Raw genomic sequence first — 26,820 nt, 5'->3', positions numbered from 1 at the left:
ATCTTAATCGTTTTACTCATCTTCCGCTGGGCTCGTTCCGTTTTGTTTATGTCAGCCTTGTGATAAAACTCTTCTTTTTGTCAACTCTCTGGGAGAAATTCGAGATCATCAAAAATGGCTTTGAAAGATCAGCAAGATGGAATTAATTCCCTTTTCCATTTTTACACAAACAATCACATTTTGCCTTGAAAAATAATCGTTTTTATTGCATCTTATTTATCTTTAAAAAAAAATGTATTTCGTTGAGCTGTATTCCCATTCATTTTATGTCCTGCAATACCGTCGGTTTTGTGTAGATTTTGTTTTGATTTTTGTCTCAATTTCTTTTTGCTTTACTTCTGTCTTTTCTTTTGTTTCTTATTTGTTGAAGTTCTCTTACGTCAGTGAGAGATTGGTGAGATATTCTTATGGCTGGGGAAAGATACAATAACGTTAATAGCGTAAGTGATACGATTAATAAACTGAACTGCAAGAAAAATGATTTCCGCCCATCAAGCAACTTGGAAACTTTAGAATCATCGCAGAGTCGAACTGCCCAAAAATATTAGAACAACAGAAGAAAATGTTTTCTGTTGTCATCACTGTTAAAACAAGATAACGTTCCACAGATGACATGTAAAATACTTAATTCATCAATCTATATCGTGTATTTCATGTCGTTATGGTCTTGAATATCTTTGTGTAACTAGCCTTACACATAAACGAAACTACGCCTTACACATAACAAAAAACTGCACACCAGAGAGAGAGAGAGAGAGAGAGAGAGAAAGAGAGAGAGGGAGGGAGGGAGAGAGAGAGAGAGAGAGAGACAGAGAGAGAGAGAGAGAGAGTGTGTGTGTGTGAGACACACACACACACACACACACACACACACACACACAGAGAACTCGGGAACTCAGGAACACAAGGCCACCGACCTGTATACATATAAATGCACGTGTTGTACACACACACATATGAAAACCAAACCTTGAGTTGGATGAATAACAAAATATTAGAAAGAATAAACTTACAATATAACAAAACCAAATAAGTAAGGGTAATATATGAACATATCTTTCATTTAAGACTGAGCGCTTTCTGCTCTCTGTTTTAACGCATAAAAATATACATTGCTACATCTCTTGACACAATGCTGTTGACATTTTGATGCAAGTGGGGGCAATATGGGAATCCTTAAATTTTTTATATGCTTAGATAAGTATTTCTTTCTCAGAATATTATATTGTGGGCAAATTGCCAGTACATGAATTTCGTCTTCGTACTCTCCACAAAAGGTACAGTTTCAGGCTATCCTTATAACGCTCATTAACTTTAAGTTCGTTTACTCCAAATCTGAATCTAATGAAAGATGATCTGAATTTGGAAATGGTAAGATCAAATAAATATTTTTCTGGCTGCAAATATGATTTAAAGGAACGGTATGTTTCAAACAAAACGGGGGTAGTGAGGTCTGGTGCCGGACGTCCCGCTCACTAAGGGAAGTGATAGTGATTAATCCTCTCCTTCCCAGGTGTTGTGACCGCCGCGTAGCCACTGTCTAGCTTGCTAGTCAGCAAGGTTATTGCAATGGCCTCTCCTACATTACTGTGCCCTTAGCAACACCTTCACGCGGTGCCCCTGTTTCCACTAAGTTTGCTATGTCATGGCGCGACCGAGTTCCTGGCGGTATATCTGGGCGGGCGGGCTGAGTCTTCAACCCTGGTTGTAAATCTGCCTAAGAGAAGGAAAATCTCTGATTTCAAAACCCGGGCAGACAGAGCCCGTTAGCTGTCACAGGCAATCTGTCTACAGCCTTGTGGTCGCCATAGACGTCTTAGCTCGCTGAGCCCTGTGGAAGGATGCATGGCCTAAAGAGTGGGATTGGTTTGCGCGCACTGGTCTTCACTTTAAATCTTCGCAGCGCAGGCGGGAAGAAGGACCTACAGCGATGGAGGAGAGGCGAACAACATCGAAGTCCTGGAGAAAGCTTATCTCCCAAGCATCGAGTCAATGCTGATGCTTCGACAGCTGCGCTGGACAGGTCATGTAGCGCGTATGGACAACTCCAGAATGCCAAAGGCCGTCTTCTACGGCGAACTGCGTGAAGGTAAACGCAGCGTTGGAGCTCCACGCAGACGCTACAAGGACCAACTGAAGCAGCAGATGTCACGTAGCGAAATTGACCACCACAGCTGGGAGACACTGGCAGCAAACAGATCTGCCTGGAAAACTTCCACCAGGAAAGCTGTCAGGAATTTTGAAAAGGTCAGGACACAGACAGCCAGGGAAAAACGCGAGCGGAGAAAGGAGGCATCATCTCAAGTTTACCCCTCCAGCGACCAGCCAACCTTCACGTGCGCCAGCTGTTCCCGACAATGCAAATCCAGGATTGGCCTGTACAGCCACCAGAAGGCTTGCCTCACCCGGACTAGACCTTCTTCCCAGTGATCTTCGGATACGAAGAAACTGCCATCATCATCATCATGTTTCAAAACGATTACTACTATAAAGTTTGCTTGACCAGCCTTGTTCATAACAGTCCACCATACGTTGTTTAAATGTCCTAAAGAAAGCTTTATCGTTTCCTACACCACCATTAAACCAAACTTCAGAAAATCCATAAACATCTAAACAGCGCTTTATTGTAGACGCCCAATATCTTAAATAATCATTTTGGCAGCTGGCCATCTTGTTAACACTCATAATATACACTTGTTTTGGAATTCTCGTTATGGGCATCTGTTGCAGTTTAAACCAGTATCGTAGTGCGCTAATGCAGCTATCAATGTACAGAGGATACCCACCTCTATCACCGTATACCATTGCGTTCGGCGTTTTGGGGCTTACATTCAAAAATCGTTTACATGCAAATAAATGAACTGATTCTAGTGTTTTAAAACGCATAGTTCCCCATAATTCTGAAGCATACAGCAACATGGGTTTCACTTGTGAGAGAGAGAGAGAGAGAGAGAGAGACAGAGAGAAAGGGAGAGAGAGAGAGGGGGGGGGGGAGGATGAAGTGAAATGAAATGAAGTAATAGTTATTCAGAAGACTATTGGCCTATTCTAAAGGTCCTGAACAAGTATGTTACCAACCGTAATCAAAGTCTGTCTCCCCTTTTCTCTGCCTTTAACTGTCTTTCCAATTCTATCTCCATCTCAATTTCTCTTTCTTTCCTTTCTCATTCTTAAAACAACAAGGCACATACGTTCCATCCACAATATAACATTTCCTCGTTTTAATTACGTCCTATGCTTGATGTTCGATGAAACGCTGTGTGTGTGTGTGTGTGTGTGTGTGTGTGTGTGTGTGTGTGTGTGTGGTGCATGCGTGCGTGTGTATGTGTGCGTGTGTGTGACCATCGGCATACTCTGAAGGGACTTGATCAAGTATGTTATAAATTGTGATCAAAGTTTGTCTTTCCATCTCTCTGGGTTTTTTTTTTCCTGTCTCTCCGTTTCTGTCTCGATCTCAGTTCATAGGTGCGTGGGTGCATGTACGTACGCGTGGGTAAAAGGCGTGCTTTGAAAAACAATAAAACCGTTAACAGAAGAACGAACAATGAAAATTAACATTGCCTCGCAATAGTGATCAAAACCAAACCGGATAATGTTTGCATCGCTGACTACAAGGGGGCATCCCCTTAAAAGGGTTTCATTATGACAATCAGCATACACCTGTATCTTTTGGCAGAAGATAGTAGTTACCATAGCCCCACGGCTGATCGTACCCTGCAGTTCTCCAGTGGGCATTTCGTCAGGTGTTTCTTACCCCCCCCCCCCCCCCCCCAGACTCCCTTTCCACCGTCCGTTCCATCCATCACTGCCACCCCCACCCCTATCCACGCTCCCCCCCTCCCCACCACACACTCTTCTTGGCCTGCTCCATCCATTTCCCATCAGTGTGAATCCAGGCTGGTCGAAGGAGAAAGGCGTTTAAAATGCGGTGAGGTTGAAGGGTGGGGGTAAATGCTCAACAGATCTGTTTATTTATCTGACTATCCACCTATCTGTCTGCCTGTTTATCTATGTACTTGTGCGAATGTGCATATGTGCATAAGCATATGCATGTGTGTGTGTGTGTGTGTGTGTGTGTGTGTGTGTGTGTTCGCGCATTTGCGCATATGGTTACGTGTGTGCGTGCGTTTACGTGCCAGTTTAGGCTTCCCCTCACACGTACTGCAAATGTTTGCGTCGATAGGAATACTCACATGAGACGTTCACCTGCTTTTCCTTAAAAAAAAAAAAAAAAGGCAGAAACTTCCAGTCTCGTCGTCAGACATTCAATTTGGGGGTGGGGAAGAAAGATAGAGAGAGAGAGAGAGATAGAGAGAGAGAGGGGGAGAGAGAGAGAGGAAGAAAGAGTATGTGTTTGAGATGCTTTGTTTGAGTGTCTATCTGTCACTCTCTTCCCCCCATACCCCCCCCCCCCTGTGTGTTGCAAAGGTTATTAAAGACACAGAACTTAAATGTCGTTGTGTCCCCCAACCCCTTTTTCTTAATTAAAGACAGGAATCTTCCAAAACAGCAGAATTAACGAGAAATATGATAAAGGTTGTAACGCAATCAACAACCATCTACCTGAAGATCTAGTCATCAACCCCATCCACATGTAATATGCAGATTCTGTTCAAACGTGTGTGTGTGTGTGTGTGTGTGTGTGTGTGTGTGTGTGTGTGTGTGTGTGTGTGTGTGTGTGTGTGTGTGTGACAGAGAGAGAGAGAGAGAGAGAGAGAGAGAGAGAGAGAGAGAGAGAGAGAGAGAGAGAGAGTGTGTGTGTGTGTGTGTGTGTGCAGTACGTGCATGTGTGAGTATGCACATTCTTTTAGACTGATATGTATCCTAATTTCTACTGTATCTGTGTATGATTTTCGATCTATGTTCGTACCTTGTTATGTACTACCCCCCCTCCCAATATTCCTTGTGACCCCGGTACACTTGGTAATAAAGGCATCCTTTTCCTATTTACTTCCAATGGCGACAACATATGGAGGAAGAAGCTGGTGGAGAAAGTGGAGGAAAAAAATCATCACAGATACCCACGTACGCGCGCACACTACCTGCTCCAGCGCACACACACACTGAAACAGACTGTGGCTGAGGCGTGGAAAAAACCAACAGCGTCCTGAGACACAATGAGGAAAACAAAATTAATGGGAAAATGAAAAGGAAGTGATTTTTTTTCGGCCGATGTGCAAGATATAATTCATCCCATTGGGTTTTTTTTCACGCGTAGATGCGTGTGCGTGCGTGCGTGTGTGTGTACGTGTGTGTGCGTGTGTGTGTGCGTGTGTGTGTGTGTGTGTGCGCGAGAGAGATAGAGAGAGCGAGCGATAAAGCATGTTCTTGAGATAAATCGCAGCACAGAAAACATGTGGGGTCTGATCATTTCATCCACCACAAAAACAGGAGTTGTCAGTGCTCCCTGACCCCATCGAGCAAACAGAGAACAGCACGAGGCGAACTGCGCGCGGTTTCAAATTTATTGTCATTCATTTCTGCTGAGGAAATATTGTGATACGACGCAGATGTCCGCAAACCCGGACGCTTGATCTTGTCTGCAGCGCCAATAACACGTGACAGGTTGGGTGAGGTTGGGAGGTGGTGTGGTTCGGTAGATGAAAGATAAACACCCTGTTTATAGGCACCGCCCCCCCCCCCCCAGCTCTCTCTTTATAAATGACGATAGCGGCTACAATGCTCTTTCACCCTCTCCCCTTCTTTATAGGCATCTTGGTAGACAGCCAACGGTCTAAAACTGCAGTGGTTACAGGCTAAACTAATCAAACCTACAACAATGACTACCATATACAGCGAAAAACAAACAAAAACAAACAAAAAACAAAACAGACGTTAAAATCAAACAGAAAGGAAAGCAAGGTGATTCTTGATGTAATGGGTTGGTAATGTTAGGGGTAGCTTCTTGTATTATTGTAATTCTCTGTGTGTGTGTGTGTGTGTGTGTGTGTGTGTGTGTGTGTGTGTGTGTGTGTGAGAGAGAGAGAGAGAGAGAGAGAGAGAGAGATACTCAAGACCCTCAGCCTGGAAACGTTTACTTGGTTGCTGTTGTTGTTGTTGTTAATAGGATTAAAACAGAGGGTCACAGATAGCTAATGCCAAGAGTCCAATGATCATCACACTCGAGCAAGCCTTTTCACACAGCATCGAAGTCAAACCACTTAAAAGTAAACAAGTACAGTATTTCTCTTTCCCGCTCAGCTTTTGCGCCCGACAGCTTTTTCTCGCAGTAAAAGAAATATCTTAGCCAGATGTACACCAGCACTTTGCTTCCGCGATCCTCTGCAAGCCACTGCGAGCAGCCAATGTCGGCTTCAGCCTGACGTCGAGAGCCAGAATGCTCCCAGAATCTATGAAATAAGTGTATACTTGAGGAAAAGTCTTCACGTTAAGCAAACTTAACACTGCCAAGATCGCTCGTGGACAGACAGCTCTGGATTCATTTCAGTTAGTTTGTTTGTTGTTGTTTTTCCCGCAGAGAGTGAGGAGCGGAGCAAGCAATGAGAGAGAGGGAGGTGATACAGAGAGAAAAAGACGGAATCTCTCTCTCTCTCTCTCTCTGTGTGTGTGTGTGTGTGTGTGTGTGTGTGTGTGTGTGTGTGTGTGTGTGTGTGTGTGTGTGTGTGTGACTAAGATATTTTCACGCATGGTTCTTGGATACTTGGAAGGCACCATCCCAGAATGATTGGTAAAATGTCATTCTACTGGCGCATATTTGGAAACATCAAAGAAAATTAATTTCATCTTTCTTCTGATGCGAGTAAAGCCAGTCGCCAAAAACTTTCTTCTAACTTCGTTCTTATCAGCGTGTTCTTTTCCAAGTAAAGCAGACTACTTCAAACACAAAAGTATACATTTTCATCTGTAAAAAAAACTTTTACAACTTTCTTATATCTATGCAGCAGACTTGATATTTCATTTCACAAAGTTTTGGAGTTTCCCTACAGAAAATGATACCGTCTCCATTTCAGAAATTAGTTCCCAGCCTTCTGGTTGTACTTCGTATAAGGATAACCTCCAGTTCTAGTGTCAGTTCATCTGTTGGATGGAATTCAACTGTTGCCCCCATCCACCCCCACCCCCTCCCTTTCAAGTGCGTGTGACTTTTCTTTTCTCTCATGTGCTGTTACTTCTTTGAGGCTTTTGATCTTTAATAATTCAGACGATTTCATTTTGTCGGGTGTGTCTGCGCGCTCTCCTGTAAATGTTCCACCATATATCTATCTTTTGATAGGAGAGTGTCTTTGTTCCGTATGGAATCATTTACGTTTCTCATTTTACTTTTAGCGCTGTTTGATTTTTGAACAATGTAGCGACGTTTGAACAGTCTTCCCACTATTATCATGTGAAGTGGCTGTTTTTTCTTCTTTCTCTTTTTTTTTCTTCAGAGTCCCGGATTTTCTTGGGTCAACAACCGTTTTATTTTGTATATTCATTATGTCAATTCAAAATATTTATTAACAGAACGAAAAAATAAAAAATAAAGTAACAAAATAAGAGCAACAAAAAGAATACAGTGAACATAAGCAATTACACAATCAACTAAAAAACGTGACAATAATCAAAAGGAATACCCTGCATTCCATAACTATGTCATTGTTCCCCCCCCCCCCCCACATATATATATATATATTTTCCTCCCCTTTTCTTTAAGATTCATAAGGTATTATATAATATATCGACTTCTAATATTGAACTGCTGTTCAAAGATCAGTTGTAAAATAGACAGTCTTTTTGGTGTGTGTGTTTTTTTGTGTGTGTGTGTGCAATACTGATACACATTTCACCTATCAAAATAATATGGTTTATTTTTATGAGATCATGTTTGCTATATCTATCATCTTGAATTCCAAATAAAACGTCTGTGGGATGTAATTCCATACACTTACCACTACTTTTAAGTATCAAATTTTCTATGTTTTTCCAAAGTATTTTCACAGTTGAGCATAGAGGAAATGTTCAATAAAATAAATTTTACCAGGACAGTAGTCACAATTTTCTGAGTCTACTACTTTCTTTTTTGTTTTATATTTATGGAATAATGTTTGTTGGGTATATATTATGACTTATTTTCCACTGCAATACATGTAAACGTACTTCTTTTGTTGCTCTCCTGGGTGAAATCCATGTATTATGATTGAAAGAAAAGTCAAATTTCCTTTTCCAAAATGCACAAACATATAGGTCTATAGTTGTACCTTTAGTTCTACTTTTAATATATTTCTTTATTTCTTTTAGTTTTGCATTGGATGCATTTGCATCACAAATAAAAGATTCAGTAGATTCCAGTGGTAATCCATTGTTTTGTATCCAGGCCTTCCACTGTAATTGAATTGCGTTGTACAGAGCATTGTATTCGAATATTGTGATACCTTTAGCCTGGTTCAGTGAAAAAGCAACCTCATTTAAATCTAGAAGTCTTTTTTCTGTTTTATGTATTACGTCCTTTATGTGTTCTATTCCTCTGTCTATCCAGTTTTGAAAGCATAGCACATTACCTTTATATTGTATATTAATAATGTGAAACAACATCTGATTGTGAAAACTATGGATGTTCACTTCTCTTGTTACTACATCTTTACTGTTCAAATATTTTGTAATTTCATCCGACCAAAAATCGTTCTCTATTTCCTGTAATTCTATTTGCTTTGCTCTACAGTTTACCATAAATATTTTACGATGATTTGGTATTTTGGTTAGATGCCATCTGGGTATTATAGTCCAGTTTTCTTCCCGTGCATGATAAAATTTTCCAGCCCATTGTAAATGCAAGCATCATTGAATTTCTAACATATTTACCATATTTAAGCCTCCTTCATTATAATCACTTTCCATTGTTTTTCTTTTCACTTTCTGAAAAGTTCTACGGTTGCTATGTTTTCTCTGCCAAATAAATTTGTAGAATATGGTGTTGATCTGTTTCAAAGCTTTTTCTGGGATGCCAATGGATTGCATAACGTATGTAAGTTGACTTAACAAGAAGGTTTTTATGACAAGAATTTTACCATGTATGGACAGGTCTCTTTTGCTCCACTGTACTATTAATTTTTGTATATTATTTATCCTATCTCTCCAGTTTTTTTCAATGTGTTTTGCCATTTTGTCTTTCTGGAAATATATGCCTTTATTTATATTTTGTCAACCAATACAAATGGGAGATTCTGTTCAGTGATTTGTCTGCCCATCTTCATTGCTTTCGTTTTGTGTGAATTTAATTTCAGCTCAGAAAATTGCTCAAATGATCAAGTATTTCTATGGAAGTAAACATGTCCTGTCTATTTTCAGAAATAAAGTTGTATCATCTGCCAATTGTTTAATCTTTAAATATGTATCTTTCTTATTGCACACAGTTGGAGTTTTGATACCCGTTATTGCACTATTCCTTATCTTGACTGCTACAATTTCCACTGCAAGAACGAATGCAAGAGGAAAAAATGGACATCCTTGATTGATTCCACAGTTGACAGCGAAGGGTTCAGAAGGGTTCCGCCATGGTTTATGGAACTCTGCGAATTGTTGGAAAGCACAGATACCCATTTTTGAAAGTCAGATCCGAATACGTTAAAAGCTTGCAACATGTATGCTTTAGATATGGAATGGAATGCCTTAGTATTATAATCTAATGCTAACAAATACCCTGCTTTATCAGTTTTATTAAGATAATTAATAACATCATCAATACATCTTATGATTGTAGCTATGTTCCTGCCTTTGATATACCCCACCTGATCTTTGCTGACTAAGTTGTCTACTACACTACCCAATCTTTCTGCTAGAACCTTGGCTAGAAGTTTATAATCTGAATTAGTTAAAGTTACAGGTCTCCAATTACTCAAGTTCTCCCTATCTAAATCTTTACCTTTATGTAATAATGATATGATACCCTGTATTTGTCTGAATGACAGTTCTCCTATTCTGAATGACTCACTGAAAGAATCGGTCAGTAAACTGCCTATTTTCCACTAAAAGAATTTTAAAAACTCTGTCGTCAGACCGTCACTCCCTGGAGCTTATCCATTTTTTTTTTAATAGTTTTTTGAGTGGAGTTGTGGTTTCTTCATAAGTTATTAATCCTTCGCATGCTACGGCTTCGTCTTTATTTAACTTTGTAAAATGTTCGTTTTCAATGAAATTATTGATGGCTTCCTGTATATTTCTTTCCGTTGTTGTTTGGTTGTATAAGGTTTTGTAAAAGGACAGCTGTTCTTGTAAGATTTTCTTTTTACCTGTAATAATTTCACCCGCCACATTACGCAGTCTGGTGATAATTTTATTTTTGCTTCTAGCTTTTTCAAGACTTGTGAAATATTTTGTGTTTTTTCACCCTCTTCAATCCATTTAACTCTAGCCTTTACCTGTGCTCCTTTAGCTTCATTCGTGTACATCAATTCTAAATAGTGTTTCGCTTTCAAATAATCAATCTGAATATCTTCATTTTGAGGAATGGTTATCAACCTTTTTCCATTTGTTTTAGACGATTCTGTAAAGCCAGTGATTTGTTTCGATTTTCGCAAGCTCATGTTTTTTTCCAAACTCGATGCAGAGATTTCTCACTTCAACTTTGCACAGCTCCCATTTAACTACACTGCTTTGATCACTATGTTCTAAACTAACAGAATCTAACAAAGCATTAATTTTTTAACAAATATTTCATTTTTAAGATAGCTATTGTTGAATTTCCAGTACCCTGGACCACGAACAGTTTCCCTCACTAATTTCTAGAACAACAGCTTTATTCTTCTTTCTCGTTTTCATTTTAAAATTTCCTTTAAAGACGGTTTGTTCTGTCGAGATGAGGAATTTTATGACTGTTTCACGTTGGTCGAAGGAGGTTGGTTCACACATCAAACGACTGGATGAGGTGTGGGGAGCGGCAGGGGAGGGGGGAGGGGTCTGGAGGAGGTAGACGAAAGGGGGTGGAGTGGGTAGGGGATGCATAATAGACAAGACACCAGTGTGAACGACCACCACACACGCACTCCCGATTCTCTCGGTTGATTAGGAAGTAAGCAAATTCTCCGCCGAGAGGACCGGCTCCAGAAAATGGAAGACTGTGATTGTGTGTGTGTGTCACGTATATTGAACGCAAAGAGAGAGAGGGACAAAGACAGAAATCGTTTATCTTTTAGAGAGAAGGAGACAGAGGAGGCACAGACACAGAGACATAGAGAGAGGGACAGACTGGCGGACAAGAGGGCGAAACGGGCAGTCGGGCAGGGACAGAAAAAGGCGAACAGAACGAACGGAGGCACACACACACACACACACACACACAGAGGGACAGACAGGCCGACAGGGACAAAGAGACAGAGAGAGAGTTCATACAGACGAGAGAGAGAGAGAGAGAGAGAGAGAGAGAGAGAGAGAGAGAGAGAGAGAGAGAGAGAGAGAGAGAGAGAGAGAGACTGTGACAGACAAAAAAGAGAGAAATGAACGCTCCGAACTAGTTAGTGTTTTATTTTCTTGTTATTTTAATTCTACGATTGACTGGTTCCCTCTATGACCGGAAGAGAAACCTCATTTCCACAAATTGCTAGATGCCCTCAGAAATCGACCGAGACTGGGCTAAAAAAAACAAAAAAAAACTGATTAAAAACAATCCCCCCAAAAAAAACAACAACAACAAACAAACCCAAAAACAAACAAACAAACAAACAACCCCCCAAAACAACAACAACAACAACAAACAAACAAACAAACACCCCCCAGATACAACAACAACAAACAAACAAAAAACAACAACAAAAAAACCCCCAAAAAACAAAAAACAAACAAACCCAAAACAACAACGAACAAACAAATTATTCGAATAACTCCATCCCCTTTTCGGATACGTTTCATAGGTCTTTGGCTTCAGAGCAGGCGATGTTAAGTTTCCAGGACAAAATGTATGAAGATAACGCGTTCACAGAATCGTGCAAAACCAAGAACAACTAAAACAACACCAATAAACACACAAGTACGCACTCACACCCATTCGCGCACGCCCACCCCCCCTCACATGTCTCCGAAGTTCTCGATCGCAGAAATTAGAAAGAACTAGCAACCTGATTTTAAAAAAAAAAAAGAAAAAAAAAAAAAAAAGCCTAAAGACATTGACATGTACGGTTTTAATATGGGGAAAACACGAAACAAATAAACGTTCAATTCCACTGAAGATACACCCAACATACATTACTTTGATACAATGGGGGGGAAAAAACATCATTTGCATTCTCCACTGGTTTAGTTCGCATTATTTGTTTTTCGTAATACTAATACAAGGAGATAAGAAAGTAATGCAATGCCAGTTCAATCACTGTCCCCTATCTCCGATCATATATTTCTAGATATTAAGATATTAATAGTGTGTGTGTGTGTGTGTGTGTGTGTGTGTGTGTGTGTGTGTGTGTGTGTGTGTGACATTGATATCAAAACGACAAAACCGTCTAGTTCTCCTGACAGCAGGAACCTAGGGGAGGTCAAAAGGCGTGGGTGCTGGGAGGGTTGCCGGCGAAGGGACGTGGTGGAGGGGGGTGGGGTTTACTTTTCACACAGTTTTCCAACCCTCCCAGAGGAAATCAGACCAGGATCAAAAGTCTCCTGCCCCGTCACCGTCCGTCAAACATTCATGAACCAGTTCTTTAAAAAAAAAAAATCGATTCGACCGCTTCACGATGAGAAATGATCCTCTTGGAAAACAAACGTAACTCTCAAGTTCGACCAGCTTCTTCAAGTTTCAGTCAGCTGTCTAAAAAAAAAAAAGAACAAAACAAAAAACATCACACACACACACACACACACACATATATATATATATATATATATATATATATATATATATATATGAATAAATAAACACACACACAAACACACACACACGTCCCTCGACAAGTTACAGTTTCGATTTTAACGACTTGATTCGTTTTATTTTTCTTCGTCCCCAGCAAGCATCCACACGGCACTAAAATGCAGGACGTGGGATGGAGGAGGTGGAGAGGGAGTTTACCCGGCTCTTTTTACTTCCAAACCAATGTCAATCCCACGAAGAAGGACATTATGTAGAAAGTTTGAAATCTGGAATACAAATAACGTTTCCTCGTGTTCTCTGAAATATTCGCAATTGATACAGTGTTTAAAACTTTTTGATGTGAACACAGACACGAAAGGGAAGATGTGAATGTCGGCCACTGAGTACAACTCGTCTGGCACAGCTTCAAAAATGATCCCACCTCTGTTTCGTTCCTCGGGACAATTCCAATATGTTCCACCCAACCCTGGAGGGAGGGGTGGACAGTGAAGGGAAGGAGCGGCGGGGAGGGGGGGAGGAGAAGGCGATGTTATTCCAGACTGTCAATGCACAATTTCCAGCAGTTAGCCTTCGGCATGCTTGCATAACTTGGACTTTGAGAACCCACTCAGACGCTGTGATTCAGAACATTTTGATTCCAAAGGTATTACACTTCGATGAACTTCTGAAACTCCGGCTCTTTTGACAACACAGTTAATGCCGATAGTCCCTACAGTCCCAAAATGTGATTCTGAAAGGACTGACACACATAGGCTCCGATTAAAAATACCTTTGCAGAGCTAGCTGCCAGGCCCACAGGCGCCCCCAAACCCCATTTTTTAAAAACCATAAAATAAGAAGAGAAGATTAAATCATGGATTAGCATGGCTACACTGGACTGATTCATAGATACCACTTGAAGTTGTACCCAGATTTACCGTTGTGGCACCGAAAGTGGCTCCAGGCACCGTTTTGACTCCTAAAGGAGTCGGTCCACAAACATTCCATTATTTCAAGGCATGTCATTTTTAAACTCCATCCATGCCCAATATTGATTAACTCCGGTTCACTTTCCCGATGGAATATCTTTATTTTCCAAAATCGCATGTTTCATAACTGACTGAAATTTAAGGGTATGGAGTCATTTCAGGGCAAGGGTTGGAGTCTTCCCGGGTCAACTTCCTACTCGATACGTTTCAAGTATTCTCCAGAATGACTCAATGGAGTTTTAACTTGAAGGCGAGGTCATTCCGGGGCACCATTCCGGGTATCGTACGCAGAACAGTCATAAAGAAGCGTGGAGAACGTAGAAGTAGGCTGACGCGATACTGATTCATAGCAACAGAAGCAACTGATGCATTTGACGGCTGGGTAATTAAGCTGTTCGGCTCAAGAGTTCGACATTGATCCCAGTGTAATCTAATTCGTGACTGGTCTTATCGCATGTATCCCCGGTGGCGCTGTGGGTCATCGGCTGGTTAATGAAGGCTGATAACGCTGTGATTTATTAGTCTTCACGCCTGGAAACTTCGACTCAAACATAGTCCGGGGGCCGAAAAGCACGTAATCGTAACGAGAAGTCGATCCATGCGGCACTTTTGACAGAGTAAATGTGACAAAACGTGCCCTATGTACACATCACTTGCTCATTTGGCATTTGTAAATTAGATTGTAATAAAAAGCTGTCACTTCGATCCATGAGCTGAAAAACGCAAGAGGTATTATTCCGCTCTGTTCCGCCAGGAAAGAACCAATGATCGCTTCCATGGGGAGTTTATTAAATATCGTCTCCTTCCTGATCCAATCCAATCAAGTCTGGTCTCCGTCAGAATCCAATCAAACGCCGCAAAAACGATTCCATTCCGTGCAGTCACCTCCGTGATTATTATCTAATTCGTCAGACACACACACACACACATGACCAAGACACTGACAATAAAAATGGATCTGCTGACGTAATCTGCACCAACCCCTTCTCCGCCTCCTCACCCACACACGCTCAGATTCATCCACCACGAGACTGCTCTAATTCCCGGCATAAAAAAACATATAATAACAGTTGTAATCCAATCATCGGCTTGTTCGACCCCCAGTTTCGGCCAAATGCGGAGGACGAAATGAATAATGCACAGACATATATCATTTCTATAGCCACGTGTCTTCTCGATAGCATCTGCCCACCTTCCCCTTATTAGGAAAAATTGAAACGATCATGTCCATTCTTTCTCCATGTAAGTTCATTCTTCTTTCATTCATCATGTCATTTTCTTCCCCATGTTTCATTATTTCCCTGGTTTCTAGGTAAATGTGGATGGATTCATGTATCATCTGTCTCAGACATAAATCAAATTCATTCCTTCATTCAAAAACGCATTATTTCTCTTTCTGCGTCAATTTGCCAATGGTGGCGGTGTATTCTGTTGTTGCTGTGGTGGTGGTGTTGATGGTGGATGGGGTATGTGGGGGACAAGAAAGGACGACCAATGCGCACCACACCGAATACTAATGAATCGACAACTTCATTCACAATGAACCGTCACTGATAATAGGCTGCGCTTATCAAACTTAATACAAAACAGATCTAATTCAATAATGAAAACCATAAACACCTGTAAATTTATAAACGAATTAAAACTGCTGGGATTACTACTTTTGTACAACAAAGACCACCACTTTCTGACGAAAACAACACAAACAATAATTTTCTCATTCTTTCTATGCGTGAAATCCGGTTTTCTCTCCAACAAGAGCTCGTTGCCGCACTGGAGCGCCACTTTTTTTTTTTTCCTGTCTGTAGGTTTGTTTACCGATGAAAGATTAAAAAAAGACACAATTCATTCTGGCTAAATCTTTTTGCTGCCAGAGGTTTCTTATGCGTGTGCTGAATGCGTGGTTCACACACTGGACAAACGTTTATCGCTTTATCCGAAATGCTAGCATCCTGCCCACCATCCAGTGCTTAGAGGACAGGATGAGAAACTGCAGTATGAAAGTTGAAACTGGCTGCCTGGGCGAGCGTTCTTCCCACTGAACTATCACAGGACTTCGTCTGTTTAGTTTGAATTTAATCTTTCACGTGGATTACCCAGCCGCGACCATAGAGTTCCATAAAAGGGGGTGGTGGTAATGTGAGAGAGAATAACGCAGACTGTTCATTTAAAGACAAGGCATACATGTTGTCATAGAGAATATCCCTGAACGAGACGTTAACAACTGCTGACGATGAAGAAGATGAAGATGAAAGAAAAGCAGCAGCAGCAGCCGCAGGAGAGGCAGCAGTAGCTGACGGCAATGCTTCCATGACAACAACCAGCGACGAGGACAAAACTAGACAGCAGTGCCCACCGATTTAGGCAAACAGCGAAATAAGTTATTTCGATCTCAAACAGAACTGCCGCTCCATATTTTTCATACGATTTATATACAAAATAATAATAATCTTTAATACCGTTTGCATGAAAAGATGATCTTTATACCATTCGTGTACATATATATATATATAGACTTTTTCTCTACATCTCATACACAAGCAGAATACCAAACCAAATGAACGAGGTATGTTCCTACACAGTACCTGCAGCACTCTATGGCTGCGCGTGTGCATACAAGCTCAGCAAAAAGGCTTAACTTAAGTCGCCACAAGACGTGGACGTCATAGCCAAAACCCTCAAGGACAAGTGCTGTCTGAGACACGCTCAGAACGCGCTGGGTAGCGTATGGGTTGAGGGCACTTGACACGCTCCTCAGCATTCTCAGTACTGAACAAGGCCTTTGTCCTTTCAAGTACACAGTCTCCGGCGCATACAATCGAACCAGATTAGGCCACTGAAGTCAGCTTGAATCAGTGTTACCAAGAAAAAAAATGAGAGAGAGAGAGAGAGAGAGAGAGAGAGAGAGAGAGAGAGAGAACAAAAACGAAACCCTGTCAAGTCAGCAAAGACAAAAGTATCAAATCAGCAACATGGACAGACATGAAAAATGCTAATTCCACAATATGGATAGTGCCGAATCAGCAACAAAGTCATCAATAGGGAAGTGCCCAATCGGAGACCGGGATAGAACCAATTCAGCAAAAGGAAAATCACCAAAGCGCCAAAAGAAATGAAGTGCCAAATCAGCGAAAGGAAAACGAAAGAGCAAAATCAGGGTGCAGGAAAATATACATTTTGCACATCTAAAAGCTGACGTGTTCATCATCCAGTCAGTAAAAAAAGAAGAAAAAAAAAAATTCCCCAACATCCTCTCCTTGGTGAACGGATTGTAATGGCGTTTCCGGACCACTAGCCTCAGACACTGCCATGGCGAGTAAACCAGGTAGTTCCTGATCAAAGCACATTTCATGGTCCTGCTTCTAACTTGGCGTTAGCGGATGAGACTTTTGCTGAGAGAGAGAGAGAGAGAGAGAGAGAGAGAGAGAGAGAGAGAGAGAGAGAGAGAGAGAGAGAGAGAGAGAGAGAGAGAGAGAGAGAGAGACAGAGACAGAGACAGAGACAGAGAGACAGGGACAGAGTGTGTTACAGCAGACCAGTCCTCCTCAGGAGAAGACAAGACAAAATCTTTATTATCGAAGGTAATAGATAAGCAAGTAACATGCATTTTTACACCCAGCCCTCGCCCTAAACAGGGAATAAAGCAGAGAGAGAGAGAGAGAGAGAGAGACAGAGAGAGAGACAGAGACAGACAGACAGAGAGAGAGAGAGAGAGAGAGAGAGAAGAAGAAGAAGAAGAAGAAGAAGATACCGATAGTGTTTGATAATTTTAATTTTGTTTTTAAGAAATCTGAATAACGCGCGCGCGCGTGCATTCACACACACGCACGCACACACACACACACACATATATATATATATATATATATATATGTATATTTATCTATTTCTGCTGTCAAAAGTGATCGTTACGTAGGTCTTTTACGGTATAAATAACACTTTGGGGCTCATACTCATTCGCTCGTGTGAATGTAAGTGTAAATAGACAACGGAAAAGAAGACGCAAAAGAAGAAGAAAAAGAGAGATGACGCAGAGAAAACAAGTAGGAGGATGAAGTGCGATGTGGAAATATGAGCTGCTTTTGATGATTTGTTTGGTGTTATTTTCTTGCAACTTTATTCCCCTGTAGAAATAATAACTGCTTTTGTTTGGTGACCTCATTTTGTCTGACGATTTAGTTTTCTTTCCCTTCTAACTGTATTCATTTTCCCCCGAGCAAACTTTTCAACAAAACCTTCATCCAAAAAAACGAAAGGTTTCCAGCACAATACTTATTCTGAGAGTAATCCGGCAGGCTGTTGTGAGGTGCCATGGAGCCTGATAGTATTACATTTAATGGGTTCCTGTTGACTCGGCCATGCATGTCACAATGGAGCGTGCCCACACGATGGTGACATCAATTGTGGATGGGGCAGACGGCATATCGACCTGGTGCTCCTTTGCAAAGAAGATGAAGAGGAGGAGGAAAAAGAGGAAGAGGCAGAGAAGGAATTGATGGATGAGGAGGAGAAAGATGACGAGGTGGAGATGGAGGAGCAGAAACAGGAGGAGAAAGGGGAGAAGGAGAAGAAGACGCGGACAAAGGAGGGGGTATTGATGAAGAAGAGATGAAGTCGATTATGAGAATGTGTTGGATTGTCAAGTAGTGGAAGAAGATGAAGACGTGGAGGAAGACGTTGAGGAAGAGAAGGAGGAGACGCAGCAGCCTGAAGAGGAGGAAGAGGAGGAGGAACAGCAGGAGGGGGAGGAGGAGGAGGAGGAGGAGGAGGAGGAGGAGGAGGAGAAGAAGAAGAAGAAGAAGAAGAAGAAGAAGAAGAAGAAGAAGACGAAGAAGAAGAAGTGGAAGATAAAACAACAAAGAAATAGGAGAAGAAAAAGAAGTGTAAAAAGAAGAAAAAATAGAAGGAAAAAAACGTTAAGGATGACGTCTGCTAAACAGAAGAACAACACTAAGAACAAGAAAAAGTCAAGAAAAAGAGTAGAATAAAGAGAAAGGGGGTAGGGCGAAGGAGGACTAGGAGGAGAAGGAGAGCATATGTAAAGCATATAGCGAACATTCAATGACTTGTTATAAAGAACAACAACAACGCTGAAAATAAACGCGACAACAACGCTATTTACAACAAAGAAAAACAGTTGAAGAGGAGGAGGAGGAGAAGCAGTTGAAGGAGTAGGAGGAGAAAGGGGTAAGGAGGAAGAGGAGGAGGAGGAAGAGGAAAGGAAACAGGAGAAGAAAAGCACACAGCGAACCTTCAGCTCAGTGACTTGGTCCTGCAGTCTCAGCTTGATTTCCCGTTCGTTCATCACACTCTGCTTCAGACGGTCCGTGGCCTCCAGAGCTGTGCTGCGGAACTCACTTTCCTCATGATCTGCAACCAGCATTATGTCACAGCGCGTGAGCATGAGCAAGTGCTAGTACACACACACACAAGTTCAAGGCTCTCCTTTTATATTAAAACTGTGAATAGTTGTACATTATACTTATACATTACAACCCTACCTGATCAGTTGCAAAAATACTAAACATATAAGAGTATTATGTCGATTGCGAATGAGCGCGCATGAACTTGAAAATGAGAGAGGACGTCACTGCAACATTAACTTGGAAAGACCGGTTATATAAAGCATGCAGAGTTACAGAGGATGAACAACATTTTCTGGATAAATGTAATATTACTCCGACTTGAGATCACGTCTCCTTGTGACTGATAATTCCCGATCTTCAATTCATTGGCCAGATGGCATTGACAACAAGATATTCCAAATAAGAGTTTTATATTGCCATTGAGCTATTTCCAACCAGAACTGGCAAGCGTTTAACTTTCAAGGAGGCATAAAAGTGTGCAGACTGATCCATGTACACTACACCACCTCTTCTCTAAAAACGGAGCAGATGTCTGATCAGAGTATAAACCCAACGCACTGGTCATTCCTTGAAAGCCTAACATAGATATGAGTAAAACGTTAACATAAAATCAAAAGGAATAAAGAAATAAGATAAATAAAAGGAACACAAAACTGAACGTGTCTCAAGTAAACTGTAATATTGTGTTCCGTTTGACGTAAAATCTCTTACACCTGCGGGTATTAATTTTACACCGAGCAGAATCAGTCAAACGTGTAGAATTACAACATGAAATATGAAGGTGTTTATTGAAACTGTGTACCGCTCTGATGAAACACTTCAACAGCACTGACAACTAATCTTTGACGATCACTCGAGAGTTTTAAAATAAAAATGCTTGAGTACTGCACTGAGCTAATGACAGAATCTGAAAACTGGTTAGTGATACAGCTGTGATGCAGCTCTGAGATAATTACATAAACTACCACCCCTCCTCAACACTCTGGCAAAAATAGGTCAGAACCGAATAAAGCTCCTAGAAAATTACACATACCTACTCCACACACGGAGATCAAAATAGGTCAGAAGCAACTGTTGCTCTAAGGAAATTACATAAAAGAATATGTGACAACCAATTGTTGCTCCAAGGAAATTACGCAGACCTCCTCCACACACAGAGATAAATTAGGTCAGAACCAACTGTTGCTCCAAGGAAATTACATAAAGACAGGTATGAACCAACTAAAGCTCTATGGAAATTACACATGCCTCCTCCACACACGCAAATCAAAATAGGTCACAACTCATAATATATCATGACATTCTGCAATGACTGAAACCTAACTCCATCTCTCTCTGCCTTTCCGTCTGTATGTGTCTCTGTTCTCTCTCTTTGCTGTCAGATTCAAATGAAAAAATGAGAAAATAAAGTTGAAACAATTAAACGAGACGAAACCGGATAAAATGAAACGAGTGGCATGTGTCATGGAATATTTTGAAGCCTTTGATTAAAAAAAGAAAAACAACAACAACAACCGCAGTTGGTAGTCTGTTTTCTGTCTTATTTGGCCAAGGTTCCATTTCATTCCGTATTCTTTAAACATTTTTATAAAAGGAAACCACTGGTTTAGACTGTAATTTCTGCGCGACAATTCATTTGAAATTGATGAACTATTTTGCAGATGCACGTAATCGCCAATTTATTTTGTTGGTGCAAAACGAACGGTCTGTGTGTGTGTGTGGAGGAGGAATTTTTATTTAATGTCCCGTCACACATATCGGTGACTGAAGACATTTTGTTAAAGTATCAATGTATAAATTTGCGTATTATCGTTTAGGAGTGGGGGATGTGAATGAGTGGAGAGTTGGGGGAAACCGGGTAAATGAGGAAATGAGGGGGGGGGGGGGTGAAATCTGAAAAATAAAAATCTAAATATAATTACAGGAAATTGCTTAAAGGACTTCGTAAAAGAGAAGTCGTTACTGACAAACGAAACGACTGATAATGAATGCAAAAAGTCAAAAACATCAACGTTCTCAGTCACTTGTGAAGACACACTCTCGTGTACATAAGGCTTCATCAAGCTACAGCCAAAAATTATATGCTTAATCGTCAGGTTACAAAAGCGTGTGTGTGTGTGTGTGTGTGTGTGTGTGTGTGTGTGTGTGCGCGCGCGCGCGCGTGCATACGTGCATGTGTGCGTGTGAGTGTGCGTATGCCTGTGCGTGTGTGTGTATGCGTGTGCGCGTGCTTGCGCGCGTTTTCGGTCCGTCTGTCTGCTATCAAACGCGTTGCACGACCAGTGATTACTCCAGGAATGACAGCTGACATACATAACAAATCGGCGCAGTGGGGAAAGCAGGGGCGACCTGTCACCTCAAACAATGCATGCCATGCAGTTTAAAACGTCACTCAACAAGAACCGTTGGGCCGACGCCAATCTAATCGCCGGTACAAACACGTTGTGCCAGTTTAAAACAACAACAACAACAACAACAACAAGGGCTTTGTTGTTGTGTGTGGTAATTTCCGGGAAAGCTGAAAACCCGCAGTGATGTATTTATATCGGTGACTGAAACTACACAGGCATGAACGTTATTTGATGAAACCAGGTTTCTTTCTGTTCACTGTCTTTCTCTGTATCTCTCCCCCACTCCCTCTTTCTCTCTGAATGGGGGACACGGGAGAAAGAGAGGGGTAGGGATTTTCGAGACATTGCTTTTCTTTTCTATTTTGACTTTTTCTTTCTTTCTTTCTCTGTTTCGTTCGTTCTTTTATTCATTGAAACTTCTTGTAAACTGGGCAGCCTGTCGTATTTTTTCTTTAGTAAATTTCTTTTTATACTCTCTTGGAGTTTTCTCCAACTTGTTTCGTCCATTGTCGAAGTTTCGTTCTGTTCATTGTGCTTGCTCTTTCTTCATTCTTTTTATTTATTTATTTATTTATTCATTAAAAAAAAATACTCCTGTTTCTTTTCGTTTACCTTTTTCTTCCTCCCCCTTTATACCCAGCTATCACCACGGAGTGACAGTTATGAATTCGATTAAGCTTCTGACTGTGAGACTTCAACTAATGATTCGTACAACAACAAAAAACAAACAAACAAAAAAAATCTTGCCTGGTAGTCTCCTTGGCGCCTGCGGATTGTATTATTCTTGCTTTTTGTCACAACAGATTTCTCTGCAAGAAATTCGAGCTACTCTCCTCGGAGAGAGCGCATCATAGTACATTGCCACCCATGCCCCCCCCCCCCCCCCCCCCCCCCTTGTCTGTCAGCAAGTGTATTTTATTTTATAATCAAAATTGATTTTTCTATTGAATGTTGCCAGGAACAACCCTTTTCTTGCCGTGAGTTATTTTACGTGTGCTAAGCGAATGCTGCAATGCACCCACGGACCGTCTGAAGCAGAGTGTGATGTCACCCGCATGACAAGTACCCAGACCACTACTCAATATTTAGTCAAGAAGGGGAGTAAATCCCGGTCTGTAAATAGGGCTTGAAACCATGGACACTCGCTCTCAAGTCGGGCACATTAACACTAGGCCACCGCTCCCTGTGTTCTACTGTACGTGTCAGGAAGCAGGAGAAAGACGATAGGGAGAAAGTGTGTGTGTGTGTGTGTGTGTGTGTGTGTGTGTTGTGTGTGTGTGTGTGTGAGTGTGTGTGTGAGTGTGTGTGTGTGTGTGTGTGTGTGTGTGAGTGCGTGTGTGAGTGCGTGTGTGTGTGCGTGTGTGTGTGCGTGTGTGTGTGTGTGTGTGTGTGTGTGATGGGATGTATGTGGCGAGGTTTGGCGTGTGGTACGTGTGGTGTGATGGGGCTCTTGAATACTGCGTGAAGTGATGTGGTGTGTGGTGCAATGGGTCAGGGCCGAGTTGTCCACAATGTAGAGCATCCACAGATGGCCATCACTAGCTGCTCAAGAGTATTTTAGACATACACTATGTTCGCAGTCTCCACAGCAGAATTCCAGGCACGAATCGTTGCAGGACCATCCCCGAGGCTTTACATTTGAATGAAATCAGGAAACTTCCAGAAAAACAAAACAAAAGCAAAGAAAACTTCACACTGCCTCCAGATAAATGGAACAATGGACAAGTCTGAGAAGAACCTCGGGGTTTGACTGACTGAAGACTCACCCACGTAAAAACACACACGCGTTGCTTACGCACGCATTCACATCCATCCATCCAGCACACTTAAACAAACAAACACACACTTGTTTGGACATTCGTTACATGTACTTGAGATTGTGTGTGTGTAAGTAAGAGAGAGAGAGAGAGAGAGAGAGAGAGAGAGAGAGAGTGTGTAAAGGCATTATATTAAATATATTCGGACATATTTTGTTGCGCTGTGTGTCAACGTAAGGCTAAATATAACAACAAGAATATCCATACCATCAACATATTCAAGGGCATGCTACACATACTCAGGGGACTTTCCCCGTATCGTCAATATACTCAACTAAGTATTCTTATAATCCTCAGTACAGTATTGTTAGCGTTAAAATATTGTTTTTCAATATAATTCTGAGTATACTATTATGCTGCTAATTACAGTTACATTTTTTTTTTACTTGCTTCCTTTACAGGCAAGGCTAGAGATCCCATAGCCGTTCATGGTCGTTGGTGTAGTGAATCATTGTGTTTAGGGCTCGGCATAGCAAAACGGGACCAATCTCTTTTTGCTGCCTTAACTTCCCTGACCTGGTCGGAGTAAAGTGAGTTTCCCAAGGAATTAAGATCATGCCAAAACTGGGTTTCCAGCTCTAATAACTGGCGAAGATTAAATCAGAAGTCTAAAGTCTGACCGATACTGTCACAGCACCATTCTAGAGAGTCCATATCCACACGGATAAACTAAATAATGATAAGATGATATCTGTATTACTGCTAACACAAAGGTATAATCTGTGGAAATGTGGAAATGCTCAGTAGCGTGCTCATGGGTAGCAGGGAGGAGGCCAAGCACACTCCGGGGAAGTATTGGACACGCGCAGTACATTGATAGTAAAGTAAGCACTCTCAAGGGGTGCGGTTATTCTGTACCCAGGATAGGATCAACTTCCCGCAGATAACACTTCTGGTTCACTCAATAATCCTTACGGACACATCTGGCGTGAAGGGAACGTTAAACGGGACACAGCACGAGCAAACCGCTCTTGAAAACTTAGCCACTGACTGACAAGCTTGCGTAAATGCAGACACACGTGGTCCCTGACTTCGGTTGAAGTCTGTGGTCAGACATGTCAGTGTTCAGCATCTCTCTCTCTGTATTTCTCTCGCATATTTGTCAGTGACTTAGTGACAAGAGAGAGTGAATGAATAAGAGTGAGGGATGGGGAGATCATGCCTGGCGTAGAGAGATATAAGTGCTGAAGAGTGAGGGGTAGAGATATATAAATGCTATGTTATATGAGTGTGTGAGACAGAGAAAAAAGGGAAGGTGTGGGGGTAGACATGCAGACAATGCGAGTGTCCACGTGCTGGTAGTAACAGCAGCAGCAGCGGCGGCGGCAACAACAATAACAGAAGAGCAGCAACAACAACAACAGATGTAGTGACGACACTGCCAAATCATACTCATTAAGTACGAATGCCCCGAGAAAAAGGACTCACAACGAATATGATATTAACATTAAGAGAACAAGATAACAAGGAAAGCTATTCCTATGGTGTGACCATTTGTCAGCATGAAAGCTGGCGAGGAATAGAACGGTTGAAAAAAAAAAGAAAAAAGAAAAAAAAAAAGCGAGTTTAACTACCACTGCGTATTTTTCAGACCGCTGGACGCAATGGACCATACCAAAACAGCAACAACAAAAACACAAAACAACAACAACAACAAAATCCGAATTAACACTTGTCAAACATCTAAAACATTATTTCATTAAAAAAAAAAAAAGGGGGGGGGGGGGAGGGGGGACAAAAAAGGGGAAATTCCACATAAGAAGAAATCATTAAAGAAGCTCCATATTCACAGCTGCCTACTGGTTCCAATCGGGGGCTGAAAATACTTTCAACAAAGACAAGCAGATACAGGTTCAAGAATCCCCCCCCCCCCCCCTCTCAAACGCGCAAGCACGCCTCACACACTTCTGAAGAATCCAAGTTGTTTTTAAATAAAATCAAACTCCATCTTCAATTCTTTAAAAATAAATCTTCACCCCACCCCCCACACACGGAGTAATCAACATAATCGAATTCCTTCATTGTCGAAATCTCTGAGAAAAATGATCACAAAGGGAAGAGACTCGACCCACATTCCTCAAAATGCGAGTGCACACACACACACACACACACACGCACACACACACACACTATCTAAATGAGGCCAAGGTCATTGTAGACGAAAATCCGGTTTAAAAATTATTGTCTGATTTTTTTTTTTTTTAAGCATGTCAGCTACTCATTTCACCCTCCTCATTCTCCCCGACACCCCCCAAAAAAGTTTTTAAAAAATCGAAAAACGTTTTGATTCAAACGGAAGTGTGGCTTAGCAGATGTGAAAAACGCAATGTATTGTGGGTATTTACATGTCATGGCCGCTTGCTACGTGCATAAGGGTTTAATGAAACATTTCAGGAAATGAAATGGATTTGAAGAGATCTACACATAAAGGCTCATCAGACTTGAAAGCACTCACACAAGATAGCATGCATTTGAGGAGGAACGATGAACATTTCACAAAATGGCATCATCGTAGCTATCTGCGATTGTGTTGTGAGTGTCTCTCTCTCTCTCTCTCTCTCAAACACGCACACACACAAACACACATAGACATGCGCGAACACACACACACACACACACACACACGCAACCTTCTTCCCCCTCCCTTACCCCTCGAAACCCCTTTAATCATCATTATTAGGTCAAATACCACTTGGAACGGAAAGATGTAAAAACATAAAGACCACACAGACACACACACCTTCTTCTTTACCTCCACCCCCACCCCCCAATATAAGACAAACAATCAACCAACCAACCAACACATTGTTCGCACCCAAATTCCAGCCAGCGATCTCCATAACTTCAGCAAGGACCTCACTGAATAAATCATGAAGGAGTGCATCAGCTCCAAACTACACATAAAATATTTCCAATATGCTGTCTTGGCTGAAATCTGTTCCGAGATCATTTTAACGGGCATGAATTGAAAGAAAACAAGAGAGGCAAGGCCTTCAAGACTCACTTGTGATACACTAAAAAAAGAAAAAAAAAAAAGAAAAAAAAAATCTAATCGCTAAAATGTGTTCTGTATTTGTTATTATAAAGCTTCGAGTTAAAAGAAAAAGAGAAAAAAAAGCCCTAACGGCAGATTCGAACCCCGCATGTTCGGGTGAGAAGAAACTGTCTTACCCATTACACTATCGTGGCTCCTTACCTGAAGTTCAAAAATATAACATTTCAACATGCTTTTTTAAAGGGCGATAAATCGATTGCGGTATTCGCAGCGAGAACGCTGTTTAAATCATATTATTCTGGTGTACCTTGGGCATTCAAGAAATCTTTAAGGGCAATTAAAAATTCTTTTAAAGTTCGCGGTAAAGGAGACGTGGCTATCGCCGCAATCACACTGCAACATTTAGCCGTTTTCTCTGGATCTAGATATATGTATAAGTTTACTTACACCCGGTTGACACAGTCGATTCAATTTCTCTTTTATGTTCATTCTAGTTTTATAGTTTTAAAGTTGATATGAAAATTGAGTATTTT

General features: G+C 41.3%; 1 protein-coding gene across 4 annotated transcripts in view; it reads right to left on the bottom strand.

Annotated features, from left to right (window-relative positions):
* The window catches only part of LOC143300698 (leucine-rich repeat and coiled-coil domain-containing protein 1-like), a 310,494-nt gene that overhangs the window by 88,527 nt on the left and 195,147 nt on the right, over positions 1 to 26,820 (bottom strand). For all 4 annotated transcript variants that reach the window (XM_076614553.1, XM_076614554.1, XM_076614555.1 and 1 more), the window contains exon 12: positions 19,010 to 19,128. In XM_076614553.1, the coding sequence (XP_076470668.1) occupies positions 19,010 to 19,128 (119 nt within the window). The remainder of the gene's footprint in view (positions 1 to 19,009; positions 19,129 to 26,820) is intronic.

The sequence above is a fragment of the Babylonia areolata genome, chromosome 26 (assembly GCF_041734735.1).
Source record: "Babylonia areolata isolate BAREFJ2019XMU chromosome 26, ASM4173473v1, whole genome shotgun sequence".
Classification (NCBI taxonomy): Eukaryota; Metazoa; Mollusca; class Gastropoda; order Neogastropoda; family Buccinidae; genus Babylonia; species Babylonia areolata.
The sequence above is the reverse complement of the archived record's forward strand: the minus strand, read 5'-3'. Positions and strand labels throughout refer to the sequence as shown.